The following is a 17,633-nucleotide window of genomic DNA, read 5'->3' as shown; positions in this document are numbered from 1 at the left end:
GGGGACCCTGCGGCCGTGCGGCTCCTACCCGGGCTGACTGCCGGGGTGGGGGAGGCGGCTGTGGAGAGACCCGAGGCGGCCGCGGGGCTCGGCGTTGCGGGGCTCGGCGGCGCGGGGCGGGCTTCGCGGCTCTGGGCTGCGACTGTGGTTTGGAGTCCGTAGGGGAGAGTTCCCGAGGGGTCTTCGCTTCCGGGCTGAAGTTGAGCACCAACACATCTCCCCTCAGCCAAGTTCTGCGGTCTTCGGGAGGCGGCCCCAGGCACAGCGTGAAACTCCGAAGTAGTAGGAGTAAGGCTTACTGGTACTAATTCGAGCAATTCCATGCAGCATCCTGGAAATCCTTCTCTGCCGTGGCACAGAAACCCGGTAGCTGTGCCTTATCACTTACGGGCACGGCTCCAGCGGGAAGCTGTGATACTGTCCTTCGGGTGCCGGGAAAACCCAGAACTTTGTCAAAAGTTCACAAACTTTTGTACAGGCGAGATGCAGTAAAACGCAAGCTCAGCCTGACTCCTATCCCAGAGACAGGACAGACTGCTCCGGCAAGGCAGTGGGTGCTTGCCTGCCTTGGCACAGTTCCTCACCATGCTTCTTGCCCACTGTGGCCATACCCTTATCCTGCTTTTTGACCTGAGAGATATTGTATAAACTGAGCAGGTGAAGATATAAAAATACTTACTATTCTTCAAGAGGAAGAGGAGGCCTTGATGGCTGGCAAAGGCTGCTTAGGCTAGCAGATGGAAGGCAAGGAAGTCAGAGGGCTTCCCCTTCTATGGGTGGGGGTATTCCCTGCACTCCCCAAGGACAAGGACCTTCCTTCCTTCCTGTGATACTTGGGGATGCCAAGTGTTAAAGGCTGCATCTTCTGCACTGGTCTTTGCCTGCCAGTGGTCTCAAGTTGTTTAAGTTTTTGTATGCCATGGTATGACCATTATGTGAAAATTTTGCTGGAATCAAGCAGCTGTCCAGTTCTATACCAGACTCACAGCTTGTGTGAGACTTGGTAGTACCAAGGATGCTGTTTGAGAAATTAAGCATCTGTGAAATAAGGAACTAAAAAACGGGGGGGGGGGGGGGGGGGGGGTTCTCCTCAAAAGGTTAAAAAAAATACCCACACCAAAAACCAAAAAAAAAAACCAAAAAAAAAAAAAAACCCTAACTTTTTTTCTGCCCTGAGATGATTCCACTCCCCAGAAAAATTTATTCACAAAGATTTAACATTAAACAGCCTCCCAGAGAAAGGAGAATATACGCTTTCTCCAGAAAGAAACTCTGAGGAGGTCTGTGGGTGCTTTTTATTTCCAACTGTCGTATCCCTGATCTCTAACCAGGTGTATTCCCTAAGTGAAATCTGTTGCCAGAAATAACTTGCTTGTTAGAGAACACTGGGCATCTAAGTGTCTTCTCAGTATCCTTTATCCTGTATGGAGTAGTCACATCGGTCAGTGATTTAATGTTCCAAATGAGGCGTAATTCCTCCGTCTCCTTCAGAGCTTTCTGACTTCAAGCCTTGGGTTCTGATCCCTCATGCAGAATTATGCCAATGAACCAAATGAAGTTCTTCAGGTATGCAAGATTTGTATGAGATTTTTCTCTCGAGAACAGGACTAGGAGTCCAAGCCAATGTATAGAAAGGTTGATGTCAGAGGCATTGTACATATGTCAACTAACCCTCTGTCCTGGGTTCAGCTGTAGCAGTCATTTTTGTCCTTCTTAGTAGCTGGTGAAGTGCTGTGGTTTTGACTTTTGGCCTGGGAACAACACTGATAACACCGATGTTTTTATTTCTTGCAAAGTAATGTTTACTTTGACCAAGGACTTTCTGAGTCTCATGCTTTTCCAGGGAGAAGCAGATAGAAGCTGGGAGGAAGCAGAGACAAGACACTTGACCCAAACTAACCAAAGGGGTGTTCCATACCACAGCACATCATGCTAGTATATAAACTTGGGGGAGTTACCCGGAAGCCCCAGATCGCTGCTCAGTTCAGGCTGGGTGTCTGTCAGCAGGTGGTGTGTGGTTGTACTTTTGCTTTGACCTGAGATCCAGGGACATCTTTTTATATCCACCATTTTGTATGCCATCCATTTTGTATATACACATATATATATATATGAGGCAAAAGCGAAGCTGTATTTTAAAATGTGGGATCTGAGCATTACGTGAATGGTATGGAATAAGAGGTAGATACCAACAGACAATGCAGCTCCTCCAACTCCAAGCACAGCAACTACACCAACCCCAGCAACAAGTAGAGTAGCTTCTCAAATCCTGACCACAACAGGCAGCACGGCTACTCCAACTCAAAGAACAGTTCCTCTTGGCACCCCGATTGCCCATGCTGGGCTGGATGTTCAAAGGCAGGGTCTCCTCTACACATCATGCAACTGATGCTACATGGAGTAAGTGGGCTGCACTAATTACACAACGAGCTCAAATAGGAAATCCCAGTCGTCCAGGAATTCTAGAAGTCATCATGGACTGGCCAGAGGGCAAAGGTTTTGGAATGTCACCAGAGGAGAAGGTGATGCGTGCTGAGGAGGCCCCACCATATAATAAACTGTCAGAAAGTGAAAAGCAGTATGCCTTGTTTACTGATGGGTCCTGCCATACTGTGGGAAAGCATTGGAGATGGAAGGCAGCTGTATGGAGTCCCCGACAACAAGTTCTGAACCTGCTGAAGGAGAGGGTGAATCGAGTCAATTTGCCGAGGTGAAAGCCATCCAGGTGGCCTTCGACATTGCTGAACGAGAAAAGTGGCCAGTACATTATCTCTACACTGACTCAAGGATGGTGGCAAATGCCCTGTGGGGGTGATTGCAGTGATGGAAGCAGAGCAACTGGCAACATAGAGGTAAACCCATCTGGGCTGCTACACTGTGGCAAGATATTGCTGCCCGGGTGCAGAACCTGGTGGTGAAGGTACCCCATGTAGATGCACATGTACCCAAGAGTCAGGCCACTGAGGAACACCAGAACAACCAACAAGTGGGTAAAGCTGCTAAGATTGAAGTGGCTCAGATGGACTTAGATTGGCAACATAAGGATGAATTATTTTTGGCCTGGTGGGCCCAAGATGCTTCAGCCATCAGGGCAGAGATGCAACATACTTATGGGCTCGTGATCGAAGGGTGAACTTAACAATGGACGCTATTGCCCAGGTTATTCATGAATGTGGAACATGTGCTGCAGTTAAGCAAGCCAAGCGGTTAATGCCTCTTTTGTAGTGAGGATGATGGCTGAAGTACAAATATAGGGAAGCCTGGCAGGTTGACTATATCACACTCCCACCAACCTGCCAAGGCAAGCACCATGTGCTTACCTTGGTGAACTCCAAGAGTTCAAACAGAATCTCACCCATTCCATCATTTCAGCTGTGGAAAAACTGTTCCAAGAGTTGACTGTACTGAAGAAGTGTGTTGGCCAAGAATCGAAGCCTCCCGCTGTTTTGTCTCCAGGTGTTTAATCTTTGACTGCTGAATCAGCTTCAGATGTAAAAGTGAGGTCAGTCTTAACCAATGTGATAAATGGAGGTCTTGCTCACTGTGACTCTCCTTTTTTAGCTGTGTGATGCAGGGGGAAGCTAGGTGGTCTGTTATGCTGCAAGCTGCAGTGTTCAGCAATACTAGCCTGAAGAGTGTGAAAAGACTGGGTAGGCAAAAGAAGTTGAAATGCTTTGTCCTAAACTAGAAAATTATTTAAGTAGTTGCTGGCTGGAAACAAAGCTGGAATTTATTTGCCAATACCATTTAACAGGTAGCTGGATCCTTCTCAGAAACCATCATGTTCGTTTAGCTGTGAGTTAACCTTCGAAATCAAGTAACTTTGGTTTGACTAGCTTGAAGCTACAAAGCAGATTGTTCAGCTGAAGAACAGGAACATATTGTGGGGTTTGATTCAGTCAGAAGTGAACTCGCTACAAGTTGTATTGCTAAAGATTTATTTTTAGAAAACTTCGTGTGTGTGGTTGTGGTGGAGTTTCATTCCCTTCATGTTTTCATTCCCTTCAGCTCATGCTGACCTCTATTTAAAAAAACCAAACTTAACAACAAAACAAAACCAAAAAACTAGCAGCATAGTAGAGGCTCAGGGAATCTTACGGTGTTTTTCAAAGCTCAGGGGAGAAAGAGGTGAGTACTGTAACCTAAACTTTCAGGAGGTATGCTTAAAATGTTCAGTTTAGAGGTGGTCTTTATAGCTTGGTATGCTTCTGCTGCTATCACAAAGGTGTTGCTAGGGGATAGGTTCTTCTGAAGGACTGATGCTGCAGAAATGTTTCGGGGTGTTATTTTTTGTTTGGTTGGTTTTGGGGTGATCTTTTGTATTTGTTTTTTTGTTTGGCTTTTTGTTTGTTGTTGGGTTTTTTCTTTATTATTGCAAGATTAGATCTGGGAAGTGATTCAGGAACTTTATACAGAAGGAGTTAAGTATGTTCACAGTGATTTAGAAAATGGGCTTCTCTGGCATGGTCTAAGGTTCCTTCCAACCCTAATTATTCTATGATTCTATGCTTAGCAACAGTTATATCTTTGAAAAGCGTGCCGTACATCTCTGTGGGTTGTACAACCCCAAAGGTAAATCTCTGTGGAAGATAGGCGCTGTTATTATCCAGACTCAAAATAGCTATGTGCAAAAAGTTTGTCATTATGTGGAATTCCTCCCAAGCAAATCAAAGTTCCTGAAGACAAAAAACCTTTCAAGTGATATTCTGTGACCATTGCATCCTGATTGGCGAAAAAAGGATTTGACCTTGCTTTGTATTTAGAGGAATGTTTTTGGTTTTTTTGTTTGTTTGTTTGTTTGTTTGTTGGTTGGGTTTTTTTGGTGGCTTGAAAGTGTGGTGTGTTGTGTTTGTTGTGGAACTGGACCTGCCTCAGAAGCCGTCAGCCCCAGTGCAGGGACAGCTGGTGGAACAGATGTTGTATTGTTGAAAACAGAGTGTGGTGTGTTAAGGAAAAATGGCAGAGGTATAATAACGAGGAGTCTGTATTCCATGCCAGCCTCCTTCTGCTTTCACATATACTTGCTTCTGTTGAAGTCAGTATATTATTTTCTGGTTTCCACAGGTAGTATTTGGCCTTATACAGTTAAATCTGTCTGTATTAGGGCAATGTGCTGAGTTACTGTATGGTAAGACACTCCACTATCTTAAGTGGCATATTTTGTTCCCTCACAGTATAAGGTAATTTCCAGCTACTGAGTGTAACTTAAAGAAATGAGGAGGCTGGGACTTCAGATTCCAAAATGTTTGGAAAGTCTTAGTGGGTGTTTTTTTGAGGGTTTTTGTTTGGTGGAGAGTTTTGTTGTTGTTTTGTTACTGGGTTTTCGCATTTTGGTGGGGGTTTTTTGAGAAAAATTACATTGCAGGTAGTAGGGAAAATATGCTACTGGAAGCAGTGGAAAACGCTTACAGGCAGGCAAATGACATAATTCTGGGAAAAGAGGGAATGTGATTTTTATGTTTTGTTTGCTGATGTCTTATGCTACTGTAACAGGTGTTTCCTAATAACTATTGATAAGTTAAAATACATTAATTGACTGACCTGTGCATAATCACAATTCCATAGTTTTTTTTCCTAAACTGTTTTTTTTTTCCTAAACTGACTTTCCTAAAATGTCTCTCCCTTACTTGAGAGAAATAAACAATACAGAGAAGAAAGGAGAAGTTATTTATTACTGATTCGAAATTTTATTTCAGCTTTGAACCAGATTAACTCCATTCCAGCAGCCAGACTTCTGTGGGTTGTTTTTTTTTTTTTTTTGTGAAGGGAAAAAGATATAGGTATATACCTACTTTATTCATGATCTGTAGGTTCAGTGGTTGAAGATACTAACACATGTTAAGTATCATATTTCTTAATTCTTCCCTGGTAGTTTTTCCCTGTTTTTTATGGCAAAAGTTGCAATGCATGATCTGAAAAGGATAGCCTTGCGAAGTGAATCATGTAAATTAGAGGTATGACAGAAAAGATGTTTCCACTCTGGATGACCTCCATTTGTTCATCATGATGATGATTTTTAATAGCTCCTTTTTTTTATTATATTCCTGTTGTTCTTTGTTCAATGTATATACATCTTAAGTTACAAAAGAAACTTTTTAAAGATAGTTGTGCTATGTGTAAATGCACACCATGAATCTGAACAGCCTTTTCTTTGTACCAAGCTGCCTCACTGGCTGACTTGAAATACGCCCAAATGCTGGTTATATGCAGTCTGTGACAAATGCTTGTTAGGCAACATAATACTATAGATAAGCTTTGGTCAGCAGGATTTGCTGCGGCTATTTGACAGGTGATGCATAAACATAGTATCAGAGTTTTGTCTTCTTACCACCATTTCCATAAAGGTTGCAGTGATATGGTTAGAAATTATGTGCTCATCTAATAATACCGCTGCTGGGATTAATGATCTGTATATAGCTGTTGCAAAGACCATTCCTTTTCTGTCAACCTTTTTAGACTTATGTTACTATTACATCAGAGAGATTTTGTGTTTGGTCTGGCAACCTTTACAGATCTCTTTTGTGGTACTTATTTTAACCAAAATTCATAGGTAGCTGTCTGGATCCAGCTAGGCTGATCAGCAAAAGTCTCTTCAAATGTTGTCATCACAGAGCAAATAATTTTTCTGCAGATAATCAGAATACAGTAGGACAAGTTGTCTTTCCCCATTTCTCCACTTTTCCTTGAAAAAAAAAAAATCTTGTTTTATCTAGAAAGATTTCTGAGCTATACAAAATTACAGAAGGATTATGTTTTCTGTAAACAAATATTTGAAAATGCCCATTTTTCCATCCAGGTAATAGAAGTGGGAGATTCCAGGAGGACATGGGCATCTGCTCCCTGCCAGCCCACTGTATAAGGGCCCTTGTCTCTTTATAAAATGGTGTAATGTGCTGTTTCATACTTGAGTGATTGTTACAGTAATGGCATTATGTACTGGGAGGTGAGACACCTGAATAAAATGGAGAACCAGTGGGTGTGGGGAGAACACAGTTGCCTCTTCTTACTTCTCTGCTAACTGAGCTTTAGTGCTGTAGTGAAATACATGTCCTTTAACTAAACTTCTACCTGACACAGACTAGTTTGTGAAAATAGCACACTAAATTCAAGGAGGTTAATAAGCTTCCAGAAAGTGTCAGGTAATGGTGTGGAGATTGCAAACCGGCAGCAGGGTAGAGAATGCAGACTGAAGCCTTCACCACTGTGAATAGATGGGGGAAGAAGCCTTCTAGTTACTTTATTAAGAAACAATTCTTGATGCCCTGCAAGAAACAACCATATCCAGGCATGTCTTACAGCATTCCTGTAGGCGTCTCAGTGGTTTAGTATTCTAGGAATCTTAGTTTAGGATGTTTATGAAGGACAGACCACCTAGGCAAAGAACTTTCTGGGTGGTAATTTTGCAGCTACCATTTGTGCTGTACTATTTCAAGAAGGGACATTTAGGTTTGTTCAGCCTTTTCTGGACAAGAAGGAATGTTATAGTACAAAAACATCCAGTAAATAACAAAATTAGATATATGCCATTTAGTTTTGTCAAAGTTTACAATAATATGTTATAGCATATTATTGTAATGCTATGGCAAAGTTTACGTAAATATGCTATGGCAGCATAGGACAGAGTGGATGTTGCTGTGGAGGACAGTGTGTGGCCAGTGGAAAGGCTCATACTGAAGAAGGAGGCTTACAGAACACTCAGACAGTGTCCTGGTGACAGAAAATAAAGTCAAGCTGACCCTAGCAGATATCTCGCCACCATGTGTCACAACTGATTCTCATAAAGATATCTTTTTCCAAGACTTTGGAAAGAAAATGGTTCTGTGTATACGTATACATGAGAGTCAAAAGGCACTGTTGTGAATAGCGCCAGTGAGACCCATTGTTGGAAGCTAGTATTTCCTACTGTGAAATAATAGTTCGTGTGCATTGTTCTGCCTTTTCTGGGAACAGAGAGGCAGCTCTGTAAGGAAAATCATAGGTTGCAGACATAATGGTGAGAAATTCAGCATTGCTAGGCCCTTGGTAAACAGTGAACCTCCAACAGTGATTTCACTTTGATCCCCTTCCATCCTTAATGGAAGGTGTGAGGAAACAGGGGAGATGGACACAATTATATGTTCGTTTTCATCTTAGTTGTTGTTTTGCACTGTTCTTGCTGGAGAACCTACAAAACCATTGTTCTCTGGCATCCCTTGTCTTTGTGTACAGCCTGTATGAAGAACCAGAATTATTTTTCCCATGTACATTGATTAAAACACTTTGTGTGCAGCACATTGATCCATTGTCTCTATGCATCATATTGAGTCATTATTTCTAAACATGGCATAAAACAAGCTTCTGATCAAGTGATTCATGGCAGCTTCATTTTTTAACTCCTTTTTTTTTTTTTTCTTTCAACAGCAGAGAAAGGCATAATGATGTTGGCAAGATTGCTCCCATGCCTCTATCATCATCTGTAACTGTTCTGCATTCTTAATAGCAGCTATTAATAGAATTACTAGTGTCTGGTTTTGTTTTGGGGTTTTTTTGCCTTTTCAAATGAAACCAACCAACCTAATTCAATTTGATGTAAGTGCTCATCTTCTGTGATTGTGTGGCATAAACTTTTTTCAAAATCACAGTAATATTGGAAAACTAGCAGCCAAATCTTGTATCATGTGGAGGCATGTTGCTCTGGAGTTCTTTCTCAAAAAAACAGAGATGTAGTTTCAGGTAACAATGCCAAACATTTATGCTTATGCTCTGATGATCAAGCCTCATTTGTAAAGATACTTCTATTGTTCCAGGGAAAGATTTGTTTTGTTTCTGCCTGAGTTATGGAGAAGATCTAATTGATAGATGCCTAGGAGGTCATACTGAACACATGAATTATGTTTAGATGCAATATTTATCTTTCATTTTCTGAATTCAGCATAGGACAGTTGGTAGACCTGACATGTAAGTGCCTTTGCCCTCTTTTCTGTACCCTGGGCAGCTGTAGATCATGAATTCTTCTTTCTTTTACTTTTTTTCCAGTTAGCTCTGTAAGCTAAAGATAAAAATGGGATCTGATACAAGTTTGCGTACTTCCTCTTCAGTAGGAATTGTGGTCCTATGTTTTCTCTTGTTCTGGGTTCTGGCTAGAACTAGAAGGTAGGAAATCTTTTCCTCTGAAAGGTTGCCAGTGAGTTGGAAAACGAAAAAAAAACACATGCTCCAGTCCAAAGCAGATGTGAATGAGTATCTCCCCTAAGATCTGTTGCTTCACATTTGTTCTGAAATACACCTGTCAAAGATTTGTGTCATGTACTTGATTTAGCCCTGGCTGTGTTCATGAAAATAGTTGTTGGTAATCCTGCTTGGACTCCCATAAAAATTGCATCATGGAAGTCTTGTGGAGTTGAGTAAAGATACATATGAGAAGACGTTTGCTTTTTGAAATGGGTATCTGAAACGGAAACTCTTGAAAAGACAAGAGAGCTAAATGGCTTATGTTGCCGTTCCAGTGTTAACTTCATAAAATATCTCTTTATAGTGTCTCATGTTTCAGAGCACAGGGAATTCTTCTGTGGTGTTTTGTTTGGTTTTGTTTTTCTGCCGAACTTGATAGCAGTCTGATTTTGATTAGACAGGGAATACAGATAGTTAATAATAGATGGTATTTAGAGAGGAGAATCTACATGCTTACTAATGACATCTGCAGTGTCAAAGTGATCTTGCTGATGTCCAAGTGCGAAACTTGATCTGCTTGTTATGTGAAATGTCTGTTCAGCTGAGGAAAAAAAATTCAGGATTTCCTCTATTCTTAATAGTGCTGAAGGGGTTTCTGTTCAGTATTAACTCAAAAAATTCCATTAATCCTTTTAATAAAAATATGGCAACACAGCAATTGTGTTCCAAGCTGTGAAACAGATCACAGTAAATAATTCTGAAATTAATTACCTTCATATATAAAGTAAGATTCACAACTTTAAAAAGTCTTTAACAATTGGTTTGGCTCCTCCTTCAGTGATAGCTGAAAAAGAGATTCCACCTGTGCCTGCAGACCTGTTTCAGATTAGAAATGTATAGAGAAACATATGATGTATATGCATGTGTGTTCATCCTTATGCATGTCATATTCAGTTAATTTGCAGCTGTGTGACTTTGTCTCCGTTATGCCGTGTTTGACTGCGATCTCATGAGAAGAGAATGGGCCTGCTCCTTGAACAACCTGAGGCACTTAAATCTCAGTCTGGTTCATACCTATTCTTATTAACAAACTGACCCTTTCCCTCATGCTGGGTTTCAAATTTCTGCTCCTCGATTAATGCTTTGTGTATCTCCATATTTGGTATAAATACATCTGTTGGCTGTGTATCTGTCATACAAAATACATAAGAAATGCTGTACTTCAGAATCAGTTGCTTTTCTTCCTTCACTTTTCAGCCTTAAATACAGGCTGTGTACTACGTGTGTGGGATTATACAAATACCAAACACATACATTATGGCTATCCTTAACATTTATTATAGCAGCTGTTAAGCAGCTGTGCTGTTCTGTAACTAGGGTAGCTGTAGTTCATTTTCTGTCTGTTTTGACAGTTTTGGAGTCTCAGTGTTAGTCAGTGTTAGTTTTTCCATTTGCACAGTAGAAGTGATACTTGGGTTTAGAGGTCGATAAAATCATAACATTATTCTGAGGCATGTATTTTTAGGAGACGTATTTTCTCCCATAAAGAGTGCCTTGTGCCACTTAACACTGGAGCGTGGCTGTAGAGCTACTGAAGGCATTTTGCTTCTGAGTGGCCAGACTTTGTAGAAACAGACAACATTTAAATCCTCGACCTGAAGACTATTGTTAGTTTTTCCAGTACATAAGCAACTCTAAACTGGTATGAGTAGGACAGCAGGAGTATTTTCTTCAGTCTGGGGTGAAATAATTCAACTGTGTAAAATATGAAAGCAAGCTCAAGCTCATCAGATAAAGCACTCTGAATTCTGATTACACATCCAAAAAAGTTTGTTCAGGCTTTTCGGGCATAGTGAAGATGTTTAGCGGAATGTTGGGCCATACCTTCTGAAAGAAGGTTTAAGACTTTAGGCCTCACAAAAGGAAGGTTGAGATGATTACCCCTTCAGGGAGTGATGGGTCAAGGAAAGTCTATGCTGAGGAGGAGGCCTTTGGTCTGCAGCATGGTTGGCAGGGTGTTCTTTTAAGAATTGACACATTTCATCTTAAGCCCTTGCACTCATCTCTGCTTGAAGCATGTTGCCAGTATGTCTCCAGGATGCTTCCTAGATAAATTAATTCACAGAATGGCTTGGGTTGGAAGGGACCTTAAAGGACATTAATTACAAATCCCTGCCACAGACAAGGACACCTTTCACAAGGCTGGGTTGCTCAAAGCCCTATTCAACCTGGCCTTGAACAGTAAGGATTTTTTTCCTAATGTCTAATCTAAATCACCCCTTGTGATTTAGATTAGATCACCTACCAGTTGTCATCTTAAAGCCATTCTCCCTTGTCCTGTCACTGCATGTCCTTTTAAAATGTCCCTCTCCATATTTCTTGTAGGCCCCCTTTAGGGACTGGAAGTCTCCCTGAGTCTTCTCTTCTACAGGATGAACAGGCCCAACTCTCTCAGCCTGTCTTCCTAGGCGATGGGCTCCAGCTGTCTGATCATCTTCACGGCCTCCTCCAGACTCACTCGAGCAGGTCCATGTCCCTCTTGTGGTGGGTGCCCCAGAGCTGGATGCAGGACTGCAGAGTTGGGGGGGCTCTCCGCAGAACAGAGTAGAGGAGCAGGATCCCCTCCCTCAACCTGCTGATCATGCTGCTTTTGGTGCAGCCCAGCACATGGTTGATTTCCGGGCTGCAAGTGCACACTGCTGGGACATGTTGAGCTTCTCATCAACCAGTGCTCCCAAGTCCTTCTCCTCAGGGCTGCTCTCAATCCATCATCCACCCAGCCTGCATATGTGCTTGGGATTGCCCTGACTCAGGTATAGGACCTTGCACTTGCCATTGTTGAACTTCATGAGGTTGGCATTGGCTCACCTCTCGAGGCTGTCAGGGTCCCTCTGGATTCCATCCCTTCCCTTCTGTGTGTCAGCTGCACCACATAGCATATTGTCATCAGCAAACTTGCTGAGGGTGCATCACTCCCACTGCCAAAGATGTTGAACAGGATCAGTCCCAACACCAGCCCCTGAGGCACAGCACTCTTTACTGGTCTCCACATGGACATTGAGCCGTTGACTACAACTTTCCTAACCTGATCCCTGGCTGCTCTGACTATTTCTCTGTATTCTTCCCAGGTTACTCATCCTTGTTTCCACCATCTGTAGGCCTTCTTTTTGTGTTAAAGTTTGTCTAGGAGCTCCTTGCCCATGCACTCAGGCCTTCGGCATTACTGCCCAACTTCCTGTTTGTAAGTATGCGTTGCTTCTGAGCCTGGAGGAGGTGATCCTTGAGTATTAACAATCTTTGTCCTGCTCCATCTCCTCTGCTTTTAAGCCTGCCAAAGTCTGTCATCTTGATTTGAGATCCTGAAATTTTTTGAGCCTCTTCCTTTAGCTTTTAGTTTCTGAAAGAATAACCAATTCCTTTGTCTGAATAGACTCAATTCTGGTATAAGAGTAGCTTAAATAACATTATCTCTTAGTATTTGGGCCTTTTGTGATACTTTAGTTCCTATGTCAAAGCCTTTCAGCCTAACAGCTAGTCAGTAAATCCAGTAGTTACCCAAGAGAACCAAAAGATACAGTATATCATTGTATTTCTGATGGATGTTTCCTTATACATTGTACTAAGCATGATTATGGACACTAGGGGAGAAGTTACTCTGCACTCTTTTGGTTGATCATTTGCAATAGTGCAGCAGTCTAACAGCTGTTGCAAAATTAATCCTGTTTGTATAAAAGAGATGAAGCAGGATAAAAGGACTTCTAAGGTAACGTGATGACCTGAGATGTATGCTCCATTTACAGAGGGGAATGTACCTGAGGGGTTGCACCAATGCTCACTCACATTAAGCCCTAGGGAAACTCTAGTTTGGCTACAGTTTTGCAGACAATTGAAGTTGAATCTCTGGTTATTCAAGATGCAGTTTTCCTCCTACATAACTGATCTGCAGTTTGTGGTCTGGGGGACTAGTTTGTTGTAACTTGTTGCGGCTTTTGAACTTTTTAGACCCGTTACCAGATGGACCAAGTAGTGTGGGTGTCCTTTGGGGTGGATCTGAAGAAGCTTTGTAGAAAGGTTGGTGTGGCTGTGGGGATTTAAAGACAGTAAACACTGTACAGTTCCAGAGTTTTTGTTACCTCTTACATATGCCTGAGAAGTGTTCACGTGTGTAAGACTATATTGGGATTGTCAAAGACAACAGTTGTTCCTTGAAGCTCCCTTTCTAAACTGTGGGCTACTACCATATCTCTCTCCCATTATTTCTGTTCATTGCTTCTTATTCAAGCTAGTTCTGAAGGCAACAAGAAAACAGTTTATATTTAAATTGTTGTCTTTAATTATTTTCCTCTTGAAAAATCCTAATTAATATGGCACGGCATAATTTTTACTAGGAGTGTGGATTTCTCAGGTCCTGGAGAAGGATAATGCCAAACAAGAAAACCTTTTGAAAATCAGAAAACTTTCTGCAGTGTGAGGAACTTGACACACCTGCCTGTGAGAAAGTTTTTGTTTCACAGAAACCATTCAAATCAGAAGAGATGAAGTTCCTCTGACTTTTAAAATATGTTGACGAACAATGTGCTTCTGAACACTTCACTAGCATGAAACTTCGAGCACTGCCTTGGTTAATGTATTTCATAGCACTTCCCCTTTTCTGTTATTTAACCTTAAATTACTCAGTTCAATTATTGGTGTAGATTTAAAAAGGGAAAAGAAACATCTCTTGCAAGAAGTTAGACTGCTAACTAATGTTTAGTTTAACTCACTTAGATGAAAGATAAAATCCCACAGTGAGTGCAAGCCTTGGCTTTGAAAATACTCCCTATAGCAACTGTTCTTTTCTTGTAAACTAGAGACTACTTTTTTCTTTTTTCTTTTTTTTTTTTAGCTATTATTTTAAATAGGCTTGTTAGTACTACTAAATACACAGTATATGTTCCGTCTGAATTTTTTGTTTTTATTTTCATATCAACAAAGTCCTGATGTCATACAGTTTACATACTTTGCCCTGATATTTGCAAACTTATATGCAACTGTTCCTAACAACTGTAATGAACATCATTTTGTTTCTTAAGTGGAGGACCCTTTATTGTGAAAATCATGGGTGGATTCTTACAGAAGAGGTGAAGTGAAAGACAAAGTAGGACCTAGCTTCCTCTTTCAACACTGAGCCACAAATCACCTGCTAAGAACTAAGTACTGTCACACAAGATATTTTTCTCCAAACTCACCAATCAAATTAATTTCAATTAGTCATTAAGTCTGAGCACTGAAGATGGAATGAGTTTTTCCTAAACAAGGCATTCTCTTTGGAATGGAAGTTAGAGCTACAAATTTTATGAGGGCTGAAATGTCCATGACAGTTTTTTCAGTTTTCCTCTCTTTGTTGCTGAAATTTCAGTGCTGGAGCTCAGAATACTGTCCAGGTATATAATACTGTCAAGTAGTAGCTGAAGACTTTTCAGGATGTTACTATAAAAGACATGTCATAATTTTATTCTTTAATATGTGCTGCATTGTCAACGTGTTGCAGTGCCATTTGACATCAGTATGAATCCCGCAATACACATTTGTAACTTCTTAATTATTTTATTTTTCCCTCTGCAGTTCAGATGGAGAAAATGGATCAGATGAAAAAAGAAAGGCAGGAAAATTGCCTACAGTGTTGTTGCAGACCCCTACCAGTGAAACAGAATATTTTGATGACCAGAAGAAAGTTGGTGTTGCTAGGTAATGTCAGAAATGCTGTCAGTTTTCTTCCAGTCAGAAGGAATGCTTATAACCCTTTCAAGAAGCTACACTGAATAGCAAGATTTATCAAACATCCTACTTGCAAACAGTAATCAGAGCCACATTCCAGGGGTTGCTGTTGCCCACCACAGTCAGAATTTAGAGGTGGGTTGCCATAGCTTCCTTGTTGGAGGAAAAAATATATTGCACTATTTCATACTACTAGTTACATCCCTTTCACAGAAAATTTCGCAGGCAGTCAAACTGATCTGTAGTTTGAGTACTGAGCTTTTATCAGAACACTTTAATTCTGGAGTATTGATTGATCATGGTAAAACTATGACATAAGTTTTAATTTTGGACTCTGTGCTGTATATTGCATCATTATTGTAATGTCTCTGCAAAAACAGTCATTCCTCCTTTTTGAAGAACTGGAATGCATTTGAAACTCTTCTAAAAGAAGCAAAACGATACTAAAATTACACTGGGAGGGCCTGAATACAAATTTTGCATCCCTTTCACTACGTCAACTGAGCAGCCAGTGCAAAAGTCAGCAGTCAGCCTGACTGTGGTTTTGGTCACTAGGCAGATATTTAAAAAACATGTTTCCGGAAGCATCTTTGAGGAGATTTGTTGGAGTTTTTTTGCAAACTCTCCTTCCAGTCTTACCTCTCACAATGTGACTGCGTGTATGCTCGGCAAAAGAGGGGTTTTTTTGTTTTGTTTTGTTTTGTTTTGTTTTTAATGTTCACTGTTCCTTTCAGCTTGAGCAGTGCTTTACATACGCACACAAGTATTTGTACAGTGTATTTTAGAGTTTTCTTTTGTGAGGGGCCACTTGAGGTCTGCAGCCAGTCCCCCTGCTACCTGAATCAGCCCTGCTCTACAATCACTTTTCTAAATCCAGCTGCATCTCCATTACACTTGGGGGTTCTCTTCCTGTCACCCTTACAGTTTTTACTGGAAATCCTGAACTTCTCAAGTTTAGGAAAGTAAAGAAAACTTATTGTGCTGGATAAGGTGCAGTAATGGAAACTTTTGCAGTGTATTCCTTTCCCCCTTCAATCTGAAGCACAATATGTTCTTCAGGTCATTCAGTACAGGAGTACTGCATTGTGATTTTCATTTTGCTCTTCAGTCCTGCTCTTTAATCTGCATCTGAAGGCCTCTAAAACATGCTCAATATGCTTTTGTTCTGTGCTAAATAGCTCTCAAGAATAATGTTTGTCTCTTTCTAATTTATGAAGCTGTTATCCTACACGTTCTTGTTTTCTGAACAGTCCATGCCATTAATTTCTCCTGTATGAAATGAACAAAACCTTTCCCAGCCATCTGCCAAGGCCCTGCACTTGTTCTGCTCTATAGTTGTTGGGTTTTTGGTTGGGTTTGTTTTTCCAACACGTATGGCTAGAGCTGTACAGATGCAGCCTCCTATACAACTGGCGCTCATAATTCCATTTCATCTCCTCTAGGATTGCTGGCTATTTTAATGATTTCATTGCACTGTACTACACAGTTTATAGCCATCCTCTGACTTCTGCACCTGTTTCTTCTCAGTAGCACTTTCCCAACGTGCTCAGATTTTGTAATAAAAGTTCACAGCTTTCTGTATACTACCTTGCACTTTCAGCTGCCAAATTTTACCTTACTTTATCTGACATTAGTAAGCAACATGCATAGTGTTAGTATTTCACATTTTGCTGAAAAACAAACAAATGTGGACCTAAGCACTGTGGTCATTGATTAGTTGTAAAAATATCTTGAACTTTCTTTACCTTTTTACAACTAGTAGTTCAAGATAGTATTTCTGAATAAAAGAAGATGTTCAGTGAGAGTCAGCATAGTTTAATAATAATATATACTCCCCTTTATTGCTGTATAATCCCTGATTAATCAGATAATAGTTCTTAAAGGATTAATATGTTTCATGGAAAAGCACATCGTGTTAGTAACTTACCAACACTAGTGAACTGAGGCCAAACTGACAAGGGATACCTTTTTGTATCTTCAGGACAAAGAGCAGCACAGATAGTCCACTCCTGACAATGGATATCAAGAGTCACTCCAAGACTGAAAGGAAAAAACGTGCCTCAAATCAGGTAGGCTAGAGGATGGGCTTATTTAATCGTATGTAGCAAGAATAAATACATAACTACCATGACAGCCCCCTTGTTTTGCAATATTATAGTTCATGGTTGTATAAGGACGTAGGTTCCTTTTTCATCAGTGTGTTATGTACCATCAGGGTGTGGGTGTAAGCAAAATACAGACTTAATAGTCATAGAGCAAAAATGAGAATTTATTGTAAAACAAGTGGTCAAAAATGAGAAGGTACTGAGAGGACAGGAAGTGGAGTGGGTCATTTGATTTTAATACTGTCTAATAAGTTATGTGTCTCTGGGTGTCGGCTTTCTTGTTTTTTAGCTGAAGGCAAATGCACACTTTCATAAGCTGTTTCTAGATGTTCCTATTGATGAGCCACTGAAACAAAGTAAGTATTAACTCCCTTGTCATTGCTGGCTGTGGATCTAAAATAATGTTTCCTGCCAACTGTGGTGATGTACAAGACAGACTACCGAAATTTTAAAAACCTTGAACTCCAGCTGCCTAGAGCTACAAGGCCTTCACCTGCTTGCAGTAGGTGTTTTTGTTGTAATCTTGCAGAACTTAAATCTTCAGACGCTGGGCATCTTTGGAAATCATAGCTCCCTTTGGACTTCTAAGCAGAGTAACCTAGTACAACATTTTTTGATACT

At 40.8% G+C, this 17,633-nt stretch overlaps 1 protein-coding gene and 1 long non-coding RNA gene across 11 annotated transcripts in view; both read left to right on the top strand.

Annotated features, from left to right (window-relative positions):
• GRAMD2B (GRAM domain containing 2B) overlaps positions 1–17,633 on the top strand; it is a 39,287-nt gene that overhangs the window by 6,020 nt on the left and 15,634 nt on the right. For 8 of the 10 annotated variants that reach the window (XM_065661743.1, XM_065661740.1, XM_065661738.1 and 5 more), the window contains exons 2-4: positions 14,755–14,877; positions 16,889–16,976; positions 17,302–17,368. In XM_065661743.1, the coding sequence (XP_065517815.1) occupies positions 14,755–14,877; positions 16,889–16,976; positions 17,302–17,368 (278 nt within the window). Of the gene's footprint in view, positions 1–3,423; positions 3,503–4,074; positions 4,129–14,754; positions 14,878–16,888; positions 16,977–17,301; positions 17,369–17,633 lie in introns of those variants that run through there. The other 2 variants (XM_065661745.1, XM_065661746.1) reach the window with 2 other exon arrangements.
• LOC136004843 (uncharacterized) lies at positions 9–14,294 on the top strand. Its single transcript, XR_010608601.1, has 3 exons — positions 9–288; positions 13,153–13,221; positions 14,223–14,294. It is a non-coding gene; the product is annotated as an uncharacterized LOC136004843 (long non-coding RNA).

The sequence above is a fragment of the Lathamus discolor genome, chromosome Z, assembly GCF_037157495.1.
Source record: "Lathamus discolor isolate bLatDis1 chromosome Z, bLatDis1.hap1, whole genome shotgun sequence".
NCBI lineage: Eukaryota > Metazoa > Chordata > Aves > Psittaciformes > Psittacidae > Lathamus > Lathamus discolor.
The sequence above is the reverse complement of the archived record's forward strand: the minus strand, read 5'-3'. Positions and strand labels throughout refer to the sequence as shown.